The sequence below is a fragment of the Eretmochelys imbricata genome, chromosome 1, assembly GCF_965152235.1.
Source record: "Eretmochelys imbricata isolate rEreImb1 chromosome 1, rEreImb1.hap1, whole genome shotgun sequence".
Taxonomy (NCBI): Eukaryota; Metazoa; Chordata; order Testudines; family Cheloniidae; genus Eretmochelys; species Eretmochelys imbricata.
The window spans coordinates 29,105,805-29,131,967 of record NC_135572.1 but is presented as its reverse complement, the minus strand read 5'-3'; the positions used below and the strand labels follow the sequence as shown (position 1 = coordinate 29,131,967).

The 26,163-nt window shown below is 42.0% G+C and overlaps 1 protein-coding gene across 1 annotated transcript in view; it reads right to left on the bottom strand.

Annotated features, from left to right (window-relative positions):
* HEPHL1 (hephaestin like 1) overlaps window positions 1-26,163 on the bottom strand; it is a 59,281-nt gene that overhangs the window by 27,592 nt on the left and 5,526 nt on the right. The window contains exons 2-6 of the mRNA XM_077808277.1: window positions 15,675-15,919; window positions 11,136-11,348; window positions 9,304-9,483; window positions 7,467-7,721; window positions 6,135-6,303 (exon numbers count right to left, since the gene is read on the bottom strand). Of these exons, the coding sequence (XP_077664403.1) occupies window positions 6,135-6,303; window positions 7,467-7,721; window positions 9,304-9,483; window positions 11,136-11,348; window positions 15,675-15,919 (1,062 nt within the window). The remainder of the gene's footprint in view (window positions 1-6,134; window positions 6,304-7,466; window positions 7,722-9,303; window positions 9,484-11,135; window positions 11,349-15,674; window positions 15,920-26,163) is intronic.

Here is a 26,163-nt window from a genome sequence, read left to right as displayed (position 1 = left end):
ATACCCAGTTCCCTCAGCTTTTGCTCATATGGCTTGCATTCCATCCCTTTCATCATCTTTGCTGCTCGCCTCTAGATCCATCCAGTTTTTCTACATCCCTTCTATACACTGGTGACCAAAACTGGACACAGTACTCCAGCTGAGACCTAACCAGCACTGAGTGGAGTGGTACTATCACCTCCTGTGACTTGCATGCTATGCCTCTGTTAATGCAACCTAAAATTGCATTTGCTTTTTTTGCAACAGCATCGCATTTCTGACTCCTGTTGAGGTTGTGATTCACCACAACTCCTTCCCAGCAGTGCTGCTGCCAAGCCAGTTATCCTCCATTTTGTATTTGTGCATTTGGTTTTTCTTCCCAAAGAGTAGCAACTTACATTTGTCTTTGCTGAATTTCATTTTGTTGGCTATAGCCCAGTTCTCCAATTTAATCAAAATCCCTCTGAATTTTAGCTCTATCCTCCAAAGTGCTGACAACACCCTCCTTTATGTCATCTGCAAATTTGGTCAGTATGCTCTCTATTCCTTCACGCAGGTCATTAATAAAGATATTAAACACGGGACGCAGAACAGATCCCTAGGGAACCTCACTTGGGACCTACCTCCAATCTGACACCATTCCACTAATAGTTACTCTTTGTGGTTGTTTAATGAATTATGTATCCATTTAATGGTAGTTCTGTCAAGCCTGCATTTCTCTAGCTTATCAGAATCTCATGTGGGACTGTGTCAGAAGCCTTGCTGAAGGCCAGGTATATTATGTCCACCACATCCCCCCCATCCACCAAACTAGTTACCCTCTCAAAGAAGGAAATCAAGCTGGGTTGGCATGATTCGTTCTTAATAAATCCATGCTGGCTGCTCACCTTCTCTAGTGAGCAGCTGACCCACACCATCCTTGATTTTTCTTTTATGTCTGACATATTTGAAGACTCCCTTCTAGTTGTCTCTAACATTTCTTGCCAGCTATAACTCATTCTTTGCCTTGGCTTTCCTGATTTTTTCCCCTACACATTCATGCTATTCCCATGTACACTTCCTTGGTGACATGCCCCTTTTATTTCCTGTATGTGTCCCTTTTGGCTTCTGGATAGCTAAAAAGCTCCTTGTGCAGCCACATTGGCCTCCTATGATGCTTCTTATCTTTTCTCTGCATAAGACTAGCTTGATGTTGAGCCTCCAGTATTACATCTTTTAGGAACTGCCAGCCTTGGCAGCCAGCCCCCTTCGACTCCTTTTTTTCCCTAATTGGTGTTTCCATGGGAACTTGCCTACTATTTCTCTGAATTGGTTGAAATCCACCGTTTTGAATTCCAGTGTCCTTGTTTTGCTGTTCTCATGTCCTCCTTTCCATAGGATCTTGAATTCTATCTACACAGATCATGATCACTTCCTCCCAAGTTCCTGACCACCTTCACGTTCACAACTAATTCTTCTCTGTTGGTCAAAATGGATGACCCCTAGTTGTTTCCTCAATTTTCTAAATGAGAAAGTTCTCCCTGGAATTTGTAGGACATGTATTTTGCTGTAATAGTCTTCCAACAGATATCAGGAAAGTGAAAATCTCCCATTAATACTAGCTCATGTGTGTTAGTCCTGTTGCCTGCTTATAGAATGACTCATCCACTTTCTCTTCCTGATTGGGTGGTCTATAACAGATCCCCACCAATAGCATTGCTGCTGTCCTTTCCCTTTTTATCCTCACCCAGAGACTCTCAGTAGGTCTGTCGCTCACTTCCTCTTGGACCTTGGCGCAAGTGTTTACATTCTTGATGTACAATGCAACACTTCCTCCCTTTGTCCCATACCTATCCCTTAAGAACAAGCTATATCCCTCAATGCTGGTACTCAAATCATGGGAATTGTCCCACCAAGTCACTGTAATGCCAATTATGTCAATTTTATTCATCTACCATGACTTAGTTCATCCGGCTTGTTTCCCATACTGCTTGCATTTGTATACAGGCATCAAAGATATTTTGCAGACTGACCTTTTGCTTTTCCTCTTGTCTTTTTAATGCAGTTGAGATTTCTAGTCTCTTCTCCAGAAATTAGCCCCTTTCCCTTGTCATTCATTATTTGAGCCTGGATGCACATTAGATGGATTTTTGTCACCATCCCCTGTAGGACCTAATTTAAAGCTCTCCTTATCAAGTTTGCAGTACTCTGCCACTGAGTAACAGAGTGCCAAGGCTAAACTGTGTAACGTTTGGGCATTGGCATCCCATGTTGCTCTGGTCAGTTTTCCAAGCTGGTTGTTGTGCGTTTTGATCTTCATTGTGACAATCTTAAAAAGACAGCGACTAAGGTCAAAAACACACAACAACCTGCTCATAAAACTGGCCAAAATGACATGGGGCGCCAACACTATGCACTTCAGCCTTGGCACTCAGTTACTCAGTGGCAGAGTAGTGTGCTCCAGTATGGGCTAGCTCATCTCACACAAGGATGATTGATGTATAACAATTTCACTGTGTGTATTATTTCAGGCACACTTAAATCTACTCCTCTACCATGGTTACCAGTTCTCTGCAATATTGCTCCATCCAGTGTTTGCAGAGAGGAAAGTGCAACAAAGCTCATGACAAAATTGTGTAATATGCCACATCTGCTGTTAACTAAAGACTTGTTTAATCCATCATATGGCTGTCTGCCTTCATAGCGCCTGTTGTGGATAAATTTACTAAATAAGGGATTTACAGTAGAGGATGTGTGGTGAGCTTCATGGTGCGCAGAGAAAGTGACAAATAATTATCTTGTCTTGGACCCCACTCAACATTAACCCATGTTTGATTTACCATGAAGGCAATGGAGCCTTCTCAACTGATTTTGTATTGGACATGGAATTTGTGTTGCAGCAGAATTTCAGTGGCATTTTAGAGACAGTCCACCATGTCAATGTGGGCAGCCACAAACCATGACATGGTTTGGAGAGGACTGCAAAATGACTCCACTTCCTGGAGGCCTTCATGCCTTGAACACTGTTGATAAGAATGCTGTGGCTTGGCTTGACCAGATTGCATATGCCAAATAAAATAATCAGCTTAGCCAGACGATGTCCAAAGATGCGCTTACCAGTATTTGATAGATGGAGCCCATCCCATCACAGTAATCCTCTTTCCTGGAACATCAGCTCATTGTCAAAGAAGCCAAAACCCTCTCACCAACACAACCCTGAGTAGCCACACATTTACTTCCACTATTCGATAGTCCCTGCCCAGGCCTTTTCCTTCAGCAACATGTGTGCACTGAACCAGTACTGCAGGGTTGCACTGGGCTGCAGTGCAACTAGAGGAGTCACTTTTTAGAGGAGAGGTGTAGTGATGTGGTAGCTTACAGAGCACTCCCTCATGGCCAGGGGTCCCATTACAGGTACCCTGCCCTTACTGGCCCCATCTTACAGGCCCCTTACCTTAGGGCAGCGGTAGGCAACCTGCGGGCCATACACAGCCCATCAGGGTAGTCCACTGGTGGGCCGTGAGACATAGAATCATAGAATATCAGGTTTGGAAGGGACCCCTGATGGTCATCTAGTCCAACCCCCTGCTCGAAGCAGGACCAGTTCCCAGTTAAATCATCCCAGCCAGGGCTTTGTCAAGCCTGACCTTAAAAACCTCTAAGGAAGGAGATTCTACCACCTCCCTAGGTAACGCATTCCAGTGTTTCACCACCCTCTTAGTGAAAAAGTTTTTCCTAATATCCAATCTAAACCTCCCCCACTGCAACTTGAGACCATTACTCCTCGTTCTGTCATCTGCTACCACTGAGAACAGTCTAGAGCCATCCTCTTTGGAACCCCCTTTCAGGTAGTTGAAAGCAGCTATCAAATCCCCCCTCATTCTTCTCTTCTGCAGGCTAAACAATCCCAGCTCCCTCAGCCTCTCCTCATAAGTCATGTGTTCTAGACCCCTAATCATTTTTGTTGCCCTTCGCTGGACTCTCTCCAATTTATCCACATCCTTCTTGTAGTGTGGGGCCCAAAACTGGACACAGTACTCCAGATGAGGCCTCACCAATGTCGAATAGAGGGGGACGATCACGTCCCTCGATCTGCTCGCTATGCCCCTACTTATACATCCCAAAATGCCATTGGCCTTCTTGGCAACAAGGGCACACTGCTGACTCATATCCAGCTTCTCGTCCACTGTCACCCCTAGGTCCTTTTCCGCAGAACTGCTGCCTAGCCATTCGGTCCCTAGTCTGTAGCGGTGCATTGGATTCTTCCATCCTAAGCGCAGGACCCTGCACTTATCCTTATTGAACCTCATCAGATTTCTTTTGGCCCAATCCTCCAATTTGTCTAGGTCCTTCTGTATCCTATCCCTCCCCTCCAGCGTATCTACCACTCCTCCCAGTTTAGTATTATCCGCAAATTTGCTGAGAGTGCAATCCACACCATCCTCCAGATCATTTATGAAGATATTGAACAAAACCAGCTCCAGGACCGACCCTTGGGGCACTCCACTTGATACTGGCTGCCAACTAGACATGGAGCCATTGATCACTACCCGTTGAGCCCGACAATCTAGCCAGCTTTCTACCCACCTTATAGTGCATTCATCCAGCCCATACTTCCTTAACTTGCTGACAAGAATACTGTGGGAGACCGTGTCAAAAGCTTTGCTAAAGTCAAGAAACAATACATCCACTGCTTTCCCTTTATCCACAGAACCAGTAATCTCATCATAAAAGGCGATTAGATTAGTCAGGCATGACCTTCCCTTGGTGAATCCATGCTGGCTGTTCCTGATCACTTTCCTCTCATGCAAGTGCATCAGGATTGATTCTTTGAGGACCTGCTCCATGATTTTTCCAGGGACTGAGGTGAGGCTGACTGGCCTGTAGTTCCCAGGATCCTCCTTCTTCCCTTTTTTAAAGATTGGCACTACATTAGCCTTTTTCCAGTCATCCGGGACTTCCCCGGTTCGCCACGAGTTTTCAAAGATAACAGTTAGTTTACGTTGACTGTCTGCAGGCACGGCTGCCCGCAGCTCCCAGTGGCTGCGGTTCGCGGCCCACGGGAGCTGTGGGAAGCTGCGCGGACCACAAGTTGCCCACCACTGCCTTACAGTATGTCTACATTGCAATCAAAACTCCATGGCTGGCCCGTGCCAGCTGACTCAGGCTCATGGGGCTCAGGCTATGGGGTTGTTCCCACTGCAGTGTAGACTTCTGGGCTCGGGGTAGAGCCCAGGCTGTAGGACCCTGAGACGCAGGATGGTCCCAGAACTGAATGTCTACACTGCAGTTAAACTGCCTCTTAGCCCGAGCCACGTAAGCCCAAGCCAGTTGGCACGGGTCAGCTGTGGGTGTCTAATTGCAGTGCAGACATACCCTTACGCGCTCCAGACAGTCTCTGTTGTGGCTCACAGCACCCCTTTCTGGGACTGATTTAATGTCAAATAAAGTTCACACAAACCTCAAGAGTCCTTAATCACAAACAAATCCAAAAAGTCCGCAATGAGTCCCCCGGACAGAGTCCAAAATCATAAGCCCCACCCATCTAGCTGGAGCTCGGACACTGCTCTCGTACTCTCTCAGCCTGACACTGCTGCAGCTTCCAGCGACCTTTTACCCTGGGATCACCTGATTCAACCCAGGTGTGGCTCATCAGGGCTTCACCTGCTTACATGTCATGGGTGCGCGAGGTTTGCACATAAATTGGGTTTGTAACACAAAGGAGTTAGATACACATTATTTAGCATGAAAGGGCCAGTTACATGTATTAATATATCTAGAAAACCAAATTCACAAATCTGTGCTCACTCTGTGTTACATTGTAACTCAAGGCAAGATATTAGTGAGTGTAAATATTAAAGGGCAGGACCTGTGTCATCCTAAGTGTCCATATAGCACCTAGCACAATAGGCCCTTGATCCAGATTAGGGTCTCTGAGCAATATCCTAATATAAAATCTCATCATCAGCAGCAGCATCATCAACAGAAATTTAAAAAAAAAAAGATTTCACATTATGGCAAGCTATGACAACAGTTGAGATTTTCAAAGGCACTCAAGGGATTTGGACGCCCATTTTTAATGAATGATAATCCAGCGTACAAATCTGCTAGGGAGGTGTGAAAATCCACCCATACTCTTTACATTAAAAGTAGGAATGAAAGGCTGGGACACGTACCTGCCAGTGGTATTCAAGGCCTGCCCTGTGAATTTGTCATAGCCTTCAGGGCCGTAATTCCATAGCACGGCTTCAGCAGCAATAAAATATCTTCTTTCCTGACCAGTCAATGAAGGCTGAGAAACATTTTTATGGCAGATCTGAACGTTATACAGCCCTTTCATACCAGCTAAAATGTAGACAGAATCCACAAACAGTTCTTAAGACAGTGCAAATTTCACCATTTCAGGCATCTCTGCAGTTAATGTACATTAGCTTTGGTAGAGGAAGGTGAACTACATGGACTGGGAGAAATGACTTGGATTGTTTGGACAAATTTACATTTTTAAAGAGTTCCCCAATTTATATGGGGTTGAATTCTGCCACCCTTACTCTTTTTAGCATGGCACATTATTTCACAAGTAATACCACTGAAATCAAAGGGACTACTCATGGAGCAAGGTACTAGTCAAGGCCTAGATCCTCAAAGGTATATTTATGCGCTTAACTCCCATTGATTTCAGTAAGAATGGCAGAATCTGGCTGTTAGGATCCGGTCCTTTGAGGCACTGAGCACCTCCTGAAAGGTATGAAGTATCCTCACCTCTCACTGACTTCAACAGGAGTAGAGAGGGTGGGCAGCATCTTGTGGGAGGCACTCAGCACCTTGCAGAATCAAGCCTGGATTGCCTGATCCAAAGTTCATAGAAGCCAATGGGAGTCTCTGGATCAGACTCTGAGATTATAAATTCTTTGGAACAGGGACTCTCTCTTATATTTGGTCTGTACAATGCTGGGACAATGAGACCCAGAGCTGGGTATTGTATTATTAAACAGTACTTAATAATAATAGTAAGTTCTTTCATGCAAAGGCCCCTCGCTGGCCTTTTAGAAACAGACCGTTTTTATTAGATTTCTTTTTAAAGAAAAAGTGTGAAATGTTTTACCTGACATGACTTTAAGAGTCTATATTCCACAAGACAGTGCAAAGAAAGGGCCTGACCCTTCATTCATTGCTCACCAAAAGCCCCAATATACACAACAAGTACTGAGCTAGGGCTGGATCTTGTGTGAATAACCCTTCTTGTGTGACTCATCCTCACTCACATGAATCAGTGAAGTTTTACACTCGCTGATGATTTGGCCTCATATAGCTTTTTGTCAATGACTGAAATAAGACTCACAAGATTTATTTGATGAAACAAGTGTAAGATATTAACGTCCTCGGAAAATGTAGGCCCCCCAATTCTGTGCCTGCTCATTGAGTTCCTCTTTTTGAGTCTGAAATATGTACTGTAGATAATCTAACTTGGCATCTTCCTGGAAGGATTTGCCAGATCTGTATCACTGTACCTTGTAAATGTTCATTTACTTGACAGGTTAACAGCCACTTCCCAACATTCCCTGCAATCATTTCCACTGTAATGAAGGTTGCTGGAAACAGGTTGACGACGTCTGCCCTGTGGCCTCTGTTAATGATGGTATGGCCATAGAAATATGCAGAGTGGATGTCTATCTCATTACCCATTCCAATCAAATACCAGGACACGGATTGACCAGCACACATCTCCAAGGTGGGGAGATTTCCAAAAATGTAGCCATTAATAGCTAAAAGCAAAACAAAACACAGCCCATAAGATACAAAGTAGAAGCACAGATTGCTAGTGACTCTTATTTAAAGAATGTAAATGCCTGGTCCTTAAAATAAACCCTCAGAATGTCCATGCTGAGACCATATCCAAGTTAGGCAATTAAACCCCCCCTCAAAGCTCTCCTTTTCCATGTCTCCAAAAAGTTGACAACGGTTAGGCCGCTAGTGTGCAGAGATTGTACCAGTATTGTCTCATTTCTTTGTGCCGTCCTATCTGTGCGTCATATCCATCTAGTCTATTATTTCTTATACTTAGATAATGAGCTCTTTGGGGCAGGGATTGTCTGTTTGGTTTATGTTTATACAGCACCTACCACAGCGGGGTCCTGGTCCATGACTAGTCACTACGATCATACAGATATAAATAATTAATAGCATGTATTAGTTGCAGCTGAAGAACAGTTCTGAAAGGATGAGCGGCTGCTGTGCCTGAAAACCAGAGTGCATACGTTGCAGCAATGGTTCCTGGTGAGAAAGAGGAAGGAGCACTTTGCAGTCAGATCACAGGCCTGGGCATCCAGAGACCTGGATTTCTATCGCTACTTGTTACCAACTTCCTAGGTGATCTTGGGAAGTCACTTACGCCAAGTTTTCACTGAAATCTGTAGTTAAGTACCTAAATAAATGGCCTGATTTTGAAGTTAATGGACACTGTGGGTATGCAACACCTCTGAAAATGATAGAATAATAGAAATGTAAAGCTGAACAGGACCTTGAGAGTTCCATCCCCCTGTATTCAGAAAGGACCCAGTATACCTACCCCATCCTTGACAAGAGTTTGTCTAACCTGTTCTTAAAAGCCTCCATTGATGGAGATTCCACATTTCTGTTAACTTCAAAATCTGGCCATTTATTTAGGTGTGAAAACATGGATATAGGTGCCTAACCGTAGGCACTCAGATTTGAAAATGATTAAGTTAAATCTCTCTCTACCTCAGACTCTCCACATGCAAAGTGACTACAGTACCACCTACCTACATTGCAGGGAGCGAAGAGGCTAACTTCATTGGACCAGATCTTTAGCTGATACAAAAGGGTGTAGTTCTACTGTCTGCAATAGTGCAATGCCAATTTATACCAGCTGAGGATCTGGCCCATTATTTGTAAAGCACTTTTGAGCCTTGGACACTCTCCACTTCCAGTAGTGTTTTTATGCAGTACATCTCACAGTGCTTTACGAAAGGTCAGCCTCATCATTTCTCTTTTGCAGGTGGGGAAACTGAGGCACCAAGGGTTTAAGCAATTTGCCAAAGTTCAAATAGCAAACTAGTGGCTGAGATGGGCACAGGAGCCAGGCTTCCTTCTTCGGATCCTGTGCCCTACATACCATGCTGCTTATAGACTTGAGGGGAGGCTTTCTGTAAGTACAATGGGGTAATAGTCTGGCCCACCCACAGCCTATGCTTTCATTTCTTCCCAATTAACAGAGAAAGGAAAGACATTTAAAAGGCATTTATAAGGAACAGCAATATATTACAGACATGAAAACAGTCTAGGTGCTATTGTAGGACAAGGTTGTACTTGATAGTGGCTGCTCACCATGCATTTTGTTGCTGTTCTTGAAACCTTCTTCCTCTTTGTCAACCGTGGCTGGGTCCAAGCAGAAAGCTTTTATATTTGCATCAATATACCAGCTGAGATTTTCATCTACAATGCTATACATCAGGGCAAAGCCTTTAGCAGCATCAGTGCCTTGTATCAAGGTATCATCTAAACTTCCTAAACAGCAAACAAGAAAGTACTAAAAAATAAACTCAGCGTTAATTAAATTTAAATGTTTCCTCTTCCAGTAAGTCTGAATGTACAATATTTCTGAAGTACTTTATTAAGCTGCAAGACTTTTACAGACCAATTTCAGCATAATTATTTGAATGAATGACGATACTGGGGAATAAGAAAAGGAGTACTTGTGGAACCTTAGAGACGAACAAATTTATTTGAGCATAAGCTTTCGTGAGCTACAGTTCACTTCGTCGGATGCATTCAGTGGAAAATACAGTGGGGAGATTTATATACACACAGAGAACATGAAATAATGGGTGTTTCATTACAGTGTGTATGGTAACACCCATTGTTTCATGTTCTCTGTGTGTATATAAATCTCCGCACTGTATTTTCCACTGAATGCATCCGATGAAGTGAATTGTAGCTCACGAAAGCTTATGCTCAAATAAATTGTTAGTCTAAGGCACCACAAGTACTCCTTTTCTTTTTGCAGATACAGACTAACATGGCTGCTACTCTGATACTGGGAATGTTAATTCAGCTTCATATATACAGGTAGATGGGACGATTTCATAGGCTCCCCTATGAAGAATGACTCTGAGGCACTCTAATGAGGCAGGCTGGGTTTGAGATTAGGTTAGCCCCTTTCATAGCAAAGTCTCCCTCTTCCTCAGGAAATACAAAGATTGCCCTGAGGTAGGCATACATTTTGTATGTAAAATACATGGGCCCGGTTATCATTTCAGATGTACGGAGCACGTTCCCGTACACTGAAGATTCGACATGCATGAACATATAAAGATATATTCCATACAAAAAAGCCTGAATTAGAAAAACATTAAGGTTCCTAACTAAAGCACAAGTCTGCTTATAAGTCTGTAAATGCCAATGTTAAGGTTGCCTGCACAACTTTAACACTTGTCCCTTGTACAACAGTCATAGGTGCCAACTCCGTGGGTGCTCCGGGGCTGGAGCACCCATGAAAAAAAAAAAAATAGTGAATGCACCCACCAGCTACCTGCTGACCAGCTGTTCAGTGGCAGGTAGGAGGTGCGGAGAGGAGGGAGTGGAGTGGGGGCAGAGCGCACTCAGGGGAAGGACGGAGCAGGGGCGGGAAGAAACAGAGTGAGGGTGGGGACTTGGGGGAAGAGGTGGAGCACCCACCCAGAAAGAAGAAAGTCAGCGCCTGTGATGACAGCCTTTCATGACATGATCACATGCCATTTTTCCACAGAACCACTGCCCGGTTCAGCTGGCAGACTGGATGGTATTCTGTGAATGAGGCAGCTGTTTATAAATATTATAAATAATATTTATTTTGGTCCTCATTTTTTGACATGTGGTCTCATCTGCAATGCACTACACACTATGCAACCTCTGCCCTAACTGAAGCAAGGATCCTGTGGATGTATAGGCTAGTCACATATTACTGTCCTCTAGAGCAAGAGGGAAGCAGCAAGGGAATTGTCCCTGAGCCACAATTCCAAGCCTGGGGTGCTCCTAGAGTGGTACAACTATAAACTGCCCCTTACTATGAGCTACGTACCGACACAATCAAGCCTGTAACATTTACACCTATAAACAAAAACGATTATTAAGATGCCAAAACAGGCAGAGGGGCTTTCTTGGTATTTTCAGCGCTGTACCTTTTTTACAAACCAGCAATGGTCCGATTAACCCAGAACTGATATCTCGAGGTGTATCAATGTGCGAATGGTAAATCCAAGTCAGGCAGGTTGGGTCTGCCAAAGTGGGGGCATACTCTTTCTTCACTGGCCATGTATATGTATAATTTCCACCAGGAACAACAATATCATCCTCTTTGCTTTTGCCACTTGTTCCATCTGGGTAGAGGGCTCCTAATGTGAAAAAAAGGGAGTTTAAGGCCAAACATATTGGAAAAATGGGTTACACTAGATAAGTATGGAACTACTTCTTTTTGTTACATTTTTGGTAAATAACCTAACAAAGTATTTCACAAACAGACCAATGACAGCAGCAATTGCAAACACAGAAAAATTTACAAATCAAGACATAATTCTGAGATTAGCCTTCCGCAATATTAATAAGTATAATTTTCAAAAGACATCACGTTCAACAGACTGGTAAATGTTGATTTACGCCTGATCTGTTTTGAGAGGTTGGCTCCACAGATCAAAGAGTAAAAGATAAAAGAAGCATACACAATGCAGAAAGATACATCAAAGAAACGGTCTGCTTCCATCCTAGTAGCTGTGCCTGCTGCTAGGATAAAAATCTGCACAAGGTACCTGAGACATGCTACCTGACATACCTGCGATGGCAGCTCTTCAGCTGACAGCAGGACTGGCCCATGCGCCTGGCTCCCACACCCAAATGAATGCATACCTTCCCAGGAGGCATCCTACTCCCAACCATTTAATTTGGGGTATTTAAATCTGGGGTTTTGGCTCAGCCTGCTATCATAGATGTGATTTACTGAGGCACAATCCAGACTAATAAGTAGCTGCGTAACCTAAGGTGCCCTTTACAAGTAATGGTCCATCAGCCTTGTTTACTCCTGGCTGAGCTGTCAGCCTGCCCCTTGTCTCTGAGAAACTGGTTTGGTCACTTCTCAGACTTATCTGGAAAACATACTTTTAGTCATCTCATCTTATGTTTATAACTTCACATATACAATGCTGCTATGTTTATTTTGCCATGGTATTACTGATCAGCAAATTACAAGTTTTTAAATGATACCTCACATGGCATACCTCACCCAAACATTATTACAATAGGATGTAGGGTATGAGCACAGGGGTATATTCCATCACAATAGATAGGGGCCATTTTCAAAATTTATCTACAGAGTTGGGTTTTGAATTCAAAGACTTTCAAAATGTTGCTGTTGGGTGGGGAGTTTTGATTCAGGCCCATCTGTACCCAAAATTTGCTAAAAAGTTCACAAAACTTTTTGGTGAACCTGGCACAACTTTGGGGTTTCATGATTAAAGTTTTGCACACATTGTTCCCCTGTTCACTGTGATACAGAGACAGTCTCTAGCTAAACTCAACATCTTTCAGTTTCTCACTGGAACTGTCCAAGGAAGCCAGGTCAGGTCTCATATACTTCTGTGATGCTGAATGTGAATGATTTTCTTTCTTTCAGTTATAAATGAGGGCTGTCAAACAATTAAAAAAAAAAATCTCAATTAACCATAAGATTAAAAAAATAGTTGTGATTAGTCGCAATTTTAATCACAGAGTAACAGAATTCCAATATAAATTTATTATACATATTTTTGGATATTTTTCTACCTTTTCAAATATATTGATTTCAATTACAACACAGAATACAAAGTATACAGTGCTTACTTTATATTATTTTGATTACAAATATTTGCACTGTAAAAAAGATAAAATAAATAGTATTTTTCAATTCACCTCATACAAGTACGGTAGTGCAATCTCTTTATTGTGAAAGTCCAACTTACAAATGTAGAATTTTTTTTTTACATAACTGCACTCAAAAACAAAACAATGTAAAACTTTAGAGCCTACAAGTCGAAGCATGAAGCGGCATATGAATGTTTAGTATATCTGAAAAGTAAATACTTTGCAACGCTGGTTACAACAGTGCCATGTGAAAGCCTGTTCTCACTTTCAGGTGACATTGTAAATAAGAAGCGGGCAGCATTATCTCCTGTAAATGTAAACAAACTTGTTTATTTTAGTGATTGGCTGAACACGAAGTAGGAAAGACCTGTATGAGATGAACTGAAAAATATATTTCTTTTGTTTATTTTTTTTTTTACAGTGCAAATATTTGTAATCAAAATAATATAAAGTGAGCACTGTACACTTTGTAATCTGTGTTGTAATTGAAGTCATATTTGAAAATGTAGAAAAACATCCCAAAATATTTATAATAAATTTAAATTGGTATTCTATTATTGTTTAACAGTGTCATTAAAACTCTGATTAATCGTGACTTTTTTTAACCTAGTTAATTTGTTTTGTGTGAATCATATGCATTAACTGCAATTAATTGACAGATCAAGTGTCAACCCATGCAAATACACAATTGTGTCAGAGAAGAAAATGGCTGCAGCCAGTACAGGGTGAGTCCTTTGAACTGGCTGCCATTGCAGTAATCCCATGGTACATGTATACATTGTGGGAGGACATACAGACATACACACAAATATGATGTATTATTACATACAGTATGTCTTCACTGCAATCAAAGGTGTGACTGGGACTGACCCCATGTAGACATACCCAATCTTGCTTTAATCTACTAGCTCAAATAACAATAGCAGTGAAGCCATGGCCATATGAGCAGCAGCATGGGCCAGAGGCTTGAGTACATACCCAGGATCCTGGGCAAGGTTGTACAGCCCTTGTTATTTGAGCTAGCTAGACCAAACCTAGTTCAGATATGTCTACATGTGCTGCAGTTACACCTTTAATTGCAGTGCACACATACCCATAGATGTTGCAATAATTAAATATATGCATTGTGTTCTGTCCAATATTGATATAATTACATAGTTTAATATACTTTGGAACCTTAGAGAACCCTTGGAACCTTGAAAATCCCTTAAAACTTGTATTTGTTTATTTAGAATTTTAGTCCTTACTTAATTTAACTAACTTACTTAATGCAGAATGAGTATCTGCGTACTAATTAAACCACCGGTTTCGGAGTAGCAGCCGTGTTAGTCTGTATCTGCAAAAACAACAGGAGGACTTGTGGCACCTTATAAACCACCAATATTCAGATAATACCATGATGGGCATCAATATCAACACTTAGCTAGCCAGATGTGTGTGTGTGGGGGGGGGGGGGGGGGGTACGACACACACACACGTATCCTCAGCTGGTATATATCATTGTAGCTCCATTGCCTTAACTGGCATAACTCCACTAAAGACAATGGAGCTACACTGATTTACATCAGCTGAGGAGCTGGCCCAGAATGTACACTGCTTTAAGCACTGAAATGAGAAGAATAAAAACTTGGGGTGAAATCCTGACACGACTGAAGGCAATGGCAAAGCTCCCATTGACTTCAGCAGGGCCAGGATATCCCCCTAGAACTCCCACTTGCAAATTAAAAACAAAAATATCTGACACTAAAGAAAGATGCGGGGCTGAGACAGGGCCCTGAGCTAGCACTGGGGTGCACGCAGCGCTTCTCCTAAGGGACGGGCTGTAGTTCAGCCACAAATTATTGAGCTTGGTGCAGAAAGTACTGGGTGATCTTCTATGGTGTGTGTTATGCAAGAGGTCAGACTAGGTGATGGTAATTATCCCTGCTGGCCTTAAAATTGTTGAAAGTGTTGATGACAGCGGTGAGGAGAAAATGCACACAGCATGTAATTTTGCATTCAAATCAATATCCCTCCTTGTGCAAATGACATCACATGTTGTAGCCCCACAAAGAGCTATAGAAGCCTAGTCATTTGCCCCTGGGAGCTGTGTATAGAGAGAACACATCATTGCAGCCAAGATCTCTCATATGGATTAGAGAGGAGGATTTAGACGGTCACATTTTTACTAAGAAAAGCAAGCAAGGCAGGAAGAAGCTAATTATCCTAAAAATTAAAAACATAATAAATGAGAATGTTCCTTTTTTAAGTTACTGGTTAACAATACTGGTCAGTTTATTAGGAACTGATACAAAGTTTATTAAGGTCAATGGAAAGTTCCCCATTCACTTCAATCAGCTTTGGACAGGGCCCTTATCCAGTATATTCACTCCACAAAGGGAAGGGGGTAGAAAAAGAGAAATGAGACAGAACAACAATTATTTATTTACTTATTATTTGCATGAAGCACCTAGGAGCCCCAGTCATGGACCATTGTGCTCAGAACAAAAGGATAGTCCCTGCCCCAAAGAGCTTGCAATTTAAATATAAGAAATAAGCAAAGACAGGGGAATACAAAGAAACAATGAGACAATATTGCTGAAATAGACAAGGCAGATAACTGGGTGGGGGAAGGGGTATAACACAAACAGAGTGAATAATGTGATGGTGGCAAATGTCAGGTTAGCGCCATAGGGTTTTTTGGGGTGGGGTGGGGGCAGGGGTTATTTTAGGAGGAGATTAGCTAAATAGAAAGAAAAAAGAGAGGGGAAGCAGAGTGAGGAGAGCAGGGCAAGGGAGGAGAGGTCAGAAGGGGCAGGTATGGAGTGAAGCTGAGAACTGGTTTTTACCTTCAGAATCTTTGTCATAAAAGAGACCATGTGGATGCAGAGAATATGGACGGAAAGCAAAGTTCTTTAAGTGAACAACAAAGATATCCTCTTCTTGAGCCTTCATCACTGGACCGAGGAACCCCAACCAGGATGGCTTAGGAATCTCCTGCATGTAGGTACCATCTGTGAACTGTTTATAAACAGCTTTCTTGTAAATACGTCCTATTCTGTTGGCTCCTCTCTTCACAAACCCACTCGCATGTCTATAGAATGGAGGGGGAAACAGTTTAAAGACAGAAATACTCTTTTAAAGTTACGCAAAAGTTGGTACTTACCAACTCATGCAAGTGGTTCCACTGAACTCAATGGGACAGGTCACAGAGCTACTCAACCTGAATAAAGGCTGAGGAGTCAGGTCCTACATTACTGTACTACACTGATGAAAGTCCCCTCCTATGCAACAGTAGTGGTCATGCTATCAGGGTTGGCCTTAAGCACAAGCAAGACAAACAACTGCTTAAGGTCCTGCCATTTAGGGGTTTGTGTGTAGTGCCAACAGCTCATCACTCAATTCCCGCTTTGGCAAAAAGACCAGAAGGAAGAAAGCTCACAGCTTAATCCCCATCTGCTCAGGAGCCCAAAAAAGAAGGCAAGCAAAGCACAGTCCCCACTCTAGCAATGGGAAAAGAGAATGAATTAATTCAGGCACCAGTTTAATAGATTTCATAGATTTCAAGGCCCGAAGAGGCCATTATGATCATCTGGTCTGACCTCCTGCATAACACAAGTTAAACAACCTCAGCAATAATTTCCCCTTCAAGCCCATAACTTCCATTTGATCTACAGAATATCTTTTAGAAAGATATGCAGACTTGACCTGAAGACTTCAAGTGCTGGAAAGTCTACCACATCCCTAGGTAAATTGTTGCTATAATTAATTATCCTCCCTTAAAATTTTGTGCTTTAATTCTAGTCTGAATTTGTCTAGCTTCAACTTCCAAACAACTGGATCTCATTATGCCCTTTTCAGGTATATTAAAGAGACATCTACAATCAGAAATCTCTTCTCTATGTAGATCATGATCAAGTGAGCTCTGAACCTTCTCTTGGATAAACTAAATAGATTGAGCTTCTTTAGTCTCTCTCTAGAAGGCATGTTTTCCAGAACTCAAATGATTCTTGTAGCTCTTTTTTGAAACCCTTCCAATATTTCAATAACCTTTATGAAGTGTGGACACCAGAACTGGACACAGTATTCCAGTAATGGTCTCATTAATGCTATATACAAAGGTAATACCATCTTACTACTCCTTGATCTTTCCCTGCCTATACATCCAAGAACTGCATTAATCATCTTAGCTACAACATTGCACTGGGAGCTCGTGTTCAACTGGTTAACTACCATGACCCCTAAATCTTTTTCAGGGAGATTGTTTTTCAGGATATAGTCCCCCCTCCCCACACATCTTTTAAGGACAACCTACATTCTTTGTTCCTAGACTAGGGTGACCCTACAGCAAGTGTGAAAAATTGGGGTGGGGTAAGGGCTAACAGGTGCCTATATAAGACAAAGCCCCAAATATCAGGACTATCACTATAAATCAGGACATCTGATCACCCTGTCCTAGACGTATGACCTTGCATTTGGTATTAAAACACAGTTTGTTCAAATGATTCACCTTGCCAAGTGATCTAGGTTAGTCTGTATAACTGACCTGTCTCCATAATTATTTATTACTCCAACAATTTTTGTGTCATCTGCAAATTTAACAGGAATTATATTTTCTTCCAGATCACTGATAAAGATAGTGAATAGCCCTGGGCTAAGTACAGATCCCAGCAGGCCCCCACTATAAAAGTCCCGATAGGATGATATCCCTATTTACAGTTATTTTTTGTGATCTATCAGTTGACTAGTTTTAATGTAATATAGGCTGCAGTGATTTTGTCTAGTGCTAATGTAATGAACAGTATACAGTGCAGAATGTCATGTAGGACTAAGTCAAATGTAGGGCTGGTCTAAAATATTCTGTCAAAGCAGTTTTTAAGGAAAACTGGATGTTCGATTAAACAAGTATTTTTGTAAAAAGTGTCTACTTTCCACATGGAATTTTGATTTTTCTGGGGAAAAAAAACATACCCAAACCCTAAAATATTTCAATTTGGAAATGCTGAAGTGATGCCTTATGGAATTTGTAGTTTGGTTGCCTCATGACCACATTCTTCTTTTCGGTCTGGGCTCCTTGTCCAGACTACATCTGCCCTGATGCATTGCCTTCCCTCTCCAAAGGTGGTGTATAATGGGAGATGTAGTCTGATGAGGGAGCCCAGCCTATGGATGAGAATAGGAGGATGAGAGACCTGAATTACAACTCCCATGAAGCACTGCAGCAGTATTTACAAATTGAAATATTTTGGGTTTTGGCTGAAATTTTTCAGTAGTCTAATTTCTGTCAAACAATCCAAATTTTGCACGGAAAAAAGAACACAATTTTTGACCAATGCTAGTCAACTGGGTTACCGAAATCTAAATATATTGTGTCAACCCAGTTACCTTTGTTGCCGGCACCCAGTGCCGAGAGGCAAAACAACAACAGGGGTTGGTTCACTACCTGGTGTGCTTCACCCAATAATCACTGTTAGGATATACATATTCAGACCTGTCTGTAAAGGCCTATACTCTAAGAATTTAGGTGTATTCTTATCACTTGGCTAATTATAGAGGTATAAAAGAAAGAATCAAAATCACTATCTGCTGGTGTAAGGGTTTTCTCTTACTGTGACAGTCTGAGACCCTGTTCTTAGGCTCAGGCCTTTGGCTAAGCAGCAGAGGCAGCCATAAGCTGGGAAGCAACCGGTCACATCCTCACATTCCAAACTAGTCACATTGAAATAAGGTGCTATTGGGCTGTTAGGCACTATCAGGACAGGATTGTATTCCTATCACCTCCAGAGAAAGGGAAGTGCCTAGAAGATGTAAAAGGAAACTTAGTTTGAAAGCATCCTGTCTGGCAAGAACTCACTTATCAATAGCTGGGATGTGAAATCCTCACTTCTGTATTGTTTTGTCATTACAGTTCCCACTTTGCTATTGTTTGTCTGTATAATCTGTCTGGTTCTGTGATTGTTCCTGTCTGCTGTATAATTAATTTTGCTGGGTGTAAACTAATTAAGGTGGTGGGATATTCTTGGTTACATAATCATGTTACAATATGTTAGGATTGGTTAGTTAAATTTCAGGAAAATGATTGGTTAAGGTATAGCTAAGCAGAACTCAAGTTTTACTATATAATCTGTAGTCAATGAGGAAGTGGGGGTGGGGGTGGGAGATGGGAACAGGGAATGGGGGTAAGGAAATTGCAATCATGTTTTGCTAAAGGGGGAAATGGGAACAGGGAATGGGAGTAAGGAAGTTGGAATCATGTTTGGCTAAGAGTAGGAATGGGAACAGGGACACAGGTGTAAGGCTCTGTGGTGTCAGAGCTGGGAAGGAGGATACTAAGGAAGGAAACTGGAATCAGGCTTGCTGGAAGTTCACCCCAATAAACATCGAATTGTTTGCACCTTTGGACTTCGGGTATTGTTGCTCTCTGTTCATGCGAGAAGGACCAGGGAAGTAAGTGGGTGAAGGAATAAGCCCCCTAACAATTACAATGGGGTGGAGAAGCAGAAAAGTTTATTTGAAGCTTCAAAAAGGTACAGGGAGAATAGAATCTCAAATCCTGCACACAGAGCAGGAAGTTACACAGGTTTTTATACATCCTTTCTTCAGCATACTTATCCAATAGCAAGCTGCCCTAAGTATCCATATAGCCAGCCAATCCAGTTACCAGCTAGTTCCCTTGTTTTTTGTATCATTTGTTAAACTATACATAAAGCTGCTTTATTCAGCATTTCTTCCATATCTGCCCTGTTTGGCCTTGTTTAGTTTCAGGCAGTCTGACTCTGCAACATATTGTTGCAGATCCTCAGCATAACTGCTGTGAATGCCTCCAGGCCGGGGGGCCAAGGACACTTGGGCCTAGTACGCAGAGCTGCTGTGAGTGCCTCCAGGCAGGAGGGAAGGGGCCAAGGACACTTGGGCCTAGTGCAAGGGGGCTTCATCAACACTCGTAGTCTTCCATCCCTCGAGTTACCTAGTGGCCATGCCCCAGTGTCCCCAACACTTTATTTGCCAAAAATGATATCTGTTTAACAAGACCTGTTTTCCATAAAACCATATTAACTAGCATTAATTATGCCATCTTTTAAATTTTTACTGATTGCATCCCATATAAGCCTTTCCATGATTTTGCCCAGAATCTATGCTAACTCACCTATTAGTTTCCCCGGTCATCTGATTTACTCCTTTTAAAATACTGGAACAACATTAGCTTTTTCTAGTCCTCAGGAACTCTCCCAGTGTACCATGATTTGTTAAAAATCATTAAAGTGCTCCTTGGCCAATCTTTTACTACTCTTATGTGAAAGTTATTTGATCCTGCAAATTTAAACATGTTTAGCAGTTGCTATTTACCAGCCTTCATAGCTACTGATGGAATAGAATGTATAATATTAATACACCATTCTTCTTTTTAAATAGAAAACAGAAGCATATGTTGAATACTTCTGCCTTTTCTACACCATGATTGATAATTTTATCATCTTTGTCTAGATCGAACCTATACCATTCATTGAAACTAGGGGTAGCATCAGACCTCGAGTATATGTCACACAGACTGAAATCTCCCACAATAACATAATTTTTCTTTCTACATGTTATACATAGATGTAGAAAGAACTGCTCATCTGATTTGAGGTTTATAGCACACCCCTGGTAGTGCCCCCATCCTGTGATTTATCAGTTAGTACATGATGCATAAACATTTCAGATCCTGTCCTTCTGAACTATCAGTAACTCTAAAGCCAGTAATGGTATCTTTAATGTAAAGTACCACCACCCCTATTCTCTTCTACCCACTCTATTCTTTCTGAATAGAATGAATCCAGTGATTCTGACAAACCAGTCACATGAATGGTCCCACCAGGTTTCAGTAAGACCAGTCTTATCAAATTTCTTTTAATAAATTAGTATTTAATTCCTCTTTATTACCCAGGGTGCTAACATTGGTGTGTAGACAACTGAAGAATTTCTTCTCTTTACATCCTTTGATGCCTTGATTCTTTACATTCATGGTATCCTGAGTATGAGTTTTATGCTTGAGCGTACCTACTGTGTTTTCCTCCTTAGTACCCTGTCCTGTAGATCCTAGTTTGATATTCTCCTACCTACTATAGTTGGTCTGCTACCCAGAAGATTGGTTCCCCTTCTATTCAGATGGAGATAGCTCAAGTCACATATCCTCCTTTCCCCATAAGTGGGCCAATGTTCCATAAAACCAACCTGCTCTATTTTACACCACATACGTAGCCAACAGTTTATATCCAGCATCTTCTTGCTGTCTATCTTCCCAGGGATTTTTCCTGTCCTGTGAATGAGAGAAGATCAGACCTTTCCTCTTCTTTCTAAGATCCTGGATGCTTTCGATGCTCCATGAAGCAGTGTCATTCATGCCAATGTATATCCTCATAACCAATGGATTCTTTCCCACAGTCTTCAGAATCCCATCCAGTTTTTCAGTGATGTGTATGGTCCTTGCTGCAGGAAGACAGCAGACCATCTTGCTGTCCTTCTGTCCCCTGCAGAATGTTTTGTCCACTCTCCTTAATACCAAGTCCTCAGTGCGGTTTGTATGTCTTCTTTGGAAAGTCTGTGTTCTTCATTTGGGTATGCCTGGCATCCTCAACAGCTGGGCTGAGCTTCCATCCTCAGGTATGTGCTGTGGAGATCCCTGTTCTTTCCCTTCAGTTAAATCTTCCAATATATTATTTGTGGCTACTGCACGAAGTGCCTGAAAGTTAGATGTCTCTACATGCATTGAATTTTACCTACTCCTCTTTCTTCTGGTGGGCACAGATTGCCCTTCTACTTCTGGCTGTGTAAAATGTCTCCTGCTTCTCTGTCTTTGCTTGGTTACAAACAGCTAATTCTCCTCTGTTTTCCACTCTTCTGTTTCCTGAAGCCTATTCATTCTACAGGTAGATCTGCAGTGGTGCTGCCTCAGTCTGGATGTCCAAGAACTCTTGCTTCTCTAAGGCTAAACAGGCTCAATAGCTGTCTTTCCAGATCTTGACTCTTTTCCTCCGATACAGCCATCACCTTGCACTTTTTGCAAAGGACATCTCTTTCTTCAGGCAGGACCACAACATGGCACATCCCTTGAAGATCATGATAACATTCCGTTATGGGCAATCCCTTGTTGGGAATGTAGAGTTGTCCCTGTAGACAAAAATTCCTATACTCCCTGTAGAAAAAATATCCTACATTCCCTCCTGAAAACATCCTCAGGAACTTCCCTATTAGCCTCTCCTGTTTGCCTGCTCAGGTGTTTGCTTGGCAACTGACTTCCACTAATAGTCCCATTGACTTCCATTGGGCCATACACTTATTTAAAGTTATGCACATGCTTAAGTGCCTTACTAAATAAGCCTAAAGGCCTTGTTCAGACTCTTGCTGCTTGGGCTCCATGCAAATCTTTAGACCATCCCAGATTTTCCCAATTTATCATTTCTAGCGATTCTTAAGCCCCAGCAGATAACTTCTGTTTACACACATGGATGGAGGAGGAGAGTGTAAGTTCAAGGAGTTATCAAAAGGGAACAAAATGCAGCCCTTTACAGTTATTACTGATTTAATTTCAGCTTCCCATTCCCCCATAATAAGTGCTATAATTGATATATTAATTCCAAAAGGAGTTGTAGAGTAAAACGCTACAGCAATGCATATTCCACCCTGAGGACACTAAGACTAGCCATGCTGATAATCAGGCCATACAGTAAATGTATGTGTTACGTGTAATTTCTACACCTATTTCCTCCATCAGTCGCAAAGAGTATTTTGCCAAGGATTGTCACCTTAAATGATATTTATGTTGCCTTTGATCTTAAGAGTCATAATACTTGATTTAAGATTGGCAAGTTTCACAATCACAGTACAGGAACCATCTGTTAACTCAGTGAAACAACCGCACCAGCACAGATATGTATTAAACAGGCATTTACATGGAGGGAGTTTTGAGTATGTAAGTGCTCAGCATGAGGACCTTAATTTGTTAGCATTTTTCTTATATAAAATGTCAACTTTTATGGTAGCAAAAATCATCTGGATTTCAGTTATGCTGTTCATTGTATCTATCACAGAGAATCGTGCTATAGAAAACCCTAAGAGTGACAGACCTTAAACAGGACAAAAAACAGGACTAGCCCAGTATAGATACAATAGCTTCTAGAGATTTGGAGCAAGATTCCTCTCTGGTGCAATTCCAATGGCTCTTTGAGTTTATGCTGCCACTTGAAGTTACAGTGATCTCCACTGAAATGTCAACATTTCTCATTATTATATATTATTTATATTACTGTAGCACATAGGAGCCCCAGTCATGGACCAGGACCCCATTGTGCTAGGTGATGTACAAACACAGAACAAAAATACAGTCTCTGCCCCAAGGACCTTACAATTTAAGTACAAGACAAGAGATAATGGATGCATACAAACAGATGGGGAAGTAAGGGTAAACACTGAGACCATATTGGTAAGCATGACAGGCAGCAGAATCTGCACAAAAACAGCCTAACCATTGTCAAGATTTGCTGGCATCATTTGCCAACAGTTACCAGACAAGAGGTTGAGTTTCCCCCTATACTTAATCTAGGGACTAACTGCAGCTAAATGTGGATTTTTAATGGCCACCATACTACTAGCTTCATGAAGGTTGAACATTAGTCTTCGTTTAAAAACCACCATTTTCTGGGTTTTGCCCTCCCATATAACTTTCACTTACTCTATAGTTGTGTCTCTGCTAGGCTTTGTTTCCTTAAAATTCCCCACTCTTGCAACGATTGGTGGTAGCTATGGAAGTAGCACCAGAGTAGACAGGCTGCTGATGACATTGTAACCTGTGTGTTGTGTAACCCTGCTCGGAGCACTTCTCTATGGTACAGTGGTTAAAATGCCAGCAGCCACCAGAACAGCCTCTGCGCGATTGCTACTGGTAGGAGAGCTGAACCAGTAGGGGAGGACTTAAACACAGACAAGGCCTAAGATCACACAGCATCAAATCAAATGGGGTGGCGGTGTCTTTTTAAGAAGGTTCAAAAACATTTAGCACTTTCCCTCCATATATTGATACATTTGGGGTTCAGGGAATCCCTAAAACCTTAGGAGAAACCCCAGTTTGTTGCTGGTTGAATGTGGTTATAGCGGGTACATCCCTGAGGCGAAGTTCTGGCTCCATTGAAGTCAAATCACAAGACTCCCACTGGCTTCAGTAGGAAGCCGATTTCACCTCTGGCCTTCTGACACCCAGCTGTTGCTGACCCATGCCACAGTGATTGTTTTGGTGATGCAGATGGGTCATTTGGTCACCTAAAGCTTTAGCTATTAGTTTAGCATCTATGATCAATGTATTGTCTTCATTTAGCTGGACAGGATCAGCCAGTTGGCACATTTCATAAATGATGTTTGATTCTCTGGTAACGAAGGCTGCCCCTTGGTGTGGCTGGATGCAGCTGAGGGCAGGTCTTGGCCCACAGCTCCGGTGGCCTGCTGTGAGAGACTAGATTCACCTCAATTAATGCCTAAATACTGTCAAAACTCAGCAGAGATTTAAAAGATTTATGAGCTGCAGAATTAATTTGGATGGATCAGGGCACTTCATAATCAGCTAAGCCTTATCCTGAGGCATACTGAAGACAGGGAGGAGTTTCACTGAAGAACCAATGCCTGGAGGTATTTTTTCTTTCAGAGGTATAATGCTTACTGTGGCAATGAAGGGAGCAATGCATTGAGTGTATCCTGAGCTCTCCCCAGCACAGCCAGATTGGCCCCATTCATGTCCCACTCCCTGTTGGGGTCTCTAAGGGTATGTCTACACAGGGATAAAAGACCCATGGCATGGCCACGGCTGGCTTAGGTCAGCTGACTCAGGCTTGCAGGGCTTGAGCCTACTGGGCTAAAAATTGCCATGTAGATGTTTGAGTTCAGACTAAAGCCCAAGCTCTGGGACCCTCTACCCGCATGGGGCCTCAGACCTCAGTCTTAAGTGGAGCTCAGGATCTGGTCCATGAGATTAATATAGCTGAACCGCTTGATAATAGAAAGCGTAATATAATTAAATTTAACATTTGGGGGCGAGGGGAATACCAAAGAAGCCCACCATTTACCTTCAAAAAGGGGAACTACACAAAAGTGAGGAAGCTTGTTAAATGGAACAGTCACAAGAGTAAAATGCCTGCAAGCTGCAGGGAAACTTTTTAAAAACATCATAACAGAGACTCAAATTAAATACCCCAAATTAAAAATATATAGTAAGCGGATCCAACAAATGCCACCATAACTAAACAGAGTAAAAGAGGCAGTTAGAGGCAAAAAGGCATTAAAATTGGAAGTGAAATCCTACTAAGGAAAATAGAAAGGAGCATAAATTGTGGCGAGCCAGGTGTAAAAGAATGATTAGGCACGCCAAACAGAAATTGAAGCGCAACTAGCAAAAGTCTCAAAAATTAACAGTAAAATTTTTTCACGTACATCAGAAGAGGAAGCCTGCCAAAAAATCAGTGGGGCCACTGAACAATCGAGGCACTAAAGGAGCACTCAAGAAAGACTAGGCCATTGCAGAAAAGTGAAATTAATTCTTTGCATCAGTCTTCACTGCAGAGAATGTGAGGAAGATTCCCACACCTGAGCCATTCTTTTTAGGTGACAAATCTGAGGACCTGTCTCAGATTGAGGTGTCAATAGGAAGTTTTGGACAACCTGATCAATTAAAAAACAACAACTCACCAGGTCTAACTGGTATTCACCCAAGAGTTCTGAAGGAACTCAGATGTGAAACTGCAGAGCTACTAGCTGTGGTATGTATCCTATCCCTTAAATCAGCACCTGTAACAGCTGGAGGACAGCTAATATGATGCCATTTTTTAAAAAAGGCTCTGGAGGCGATCCTGACAATTACAGGCCAGGAAGCCTAACTTCAATACCAGGCAAACAGGGTGAAACTGTACGAAAGAACAGAATGATCAAACACACAGGTGAACATGATTTGTTGGGGAAGAGTCACATGGCTTATGTAAAGGCCTCACCAATCTCTTAGAATTCTCTGAGGGGGGTCAACAAACATGTGAACAAGGGTGATCCAGCAGATCTAGTGTACTTGAACCTTCAGAAAGCCTTTGACAAGGTCCCTCACAAAAGGCTCTTAAGCAAAGTAAGCAGTCATGGGATAAGAGGAAATGTCCTTTCATGGATCAGTAACTGGTTAAAAGATAAAAATAAAGGGTAGGTGTAAACAGTCAATTTTAGCATGGAGAGAGGTAAATGATGTCCACAAGGGATCTGTACTGGGACCACTGCTGTTCAGCATATTCATAAATGGTCTGGAAAAAGGGGTAAACAGTGAGGGCATAGTTT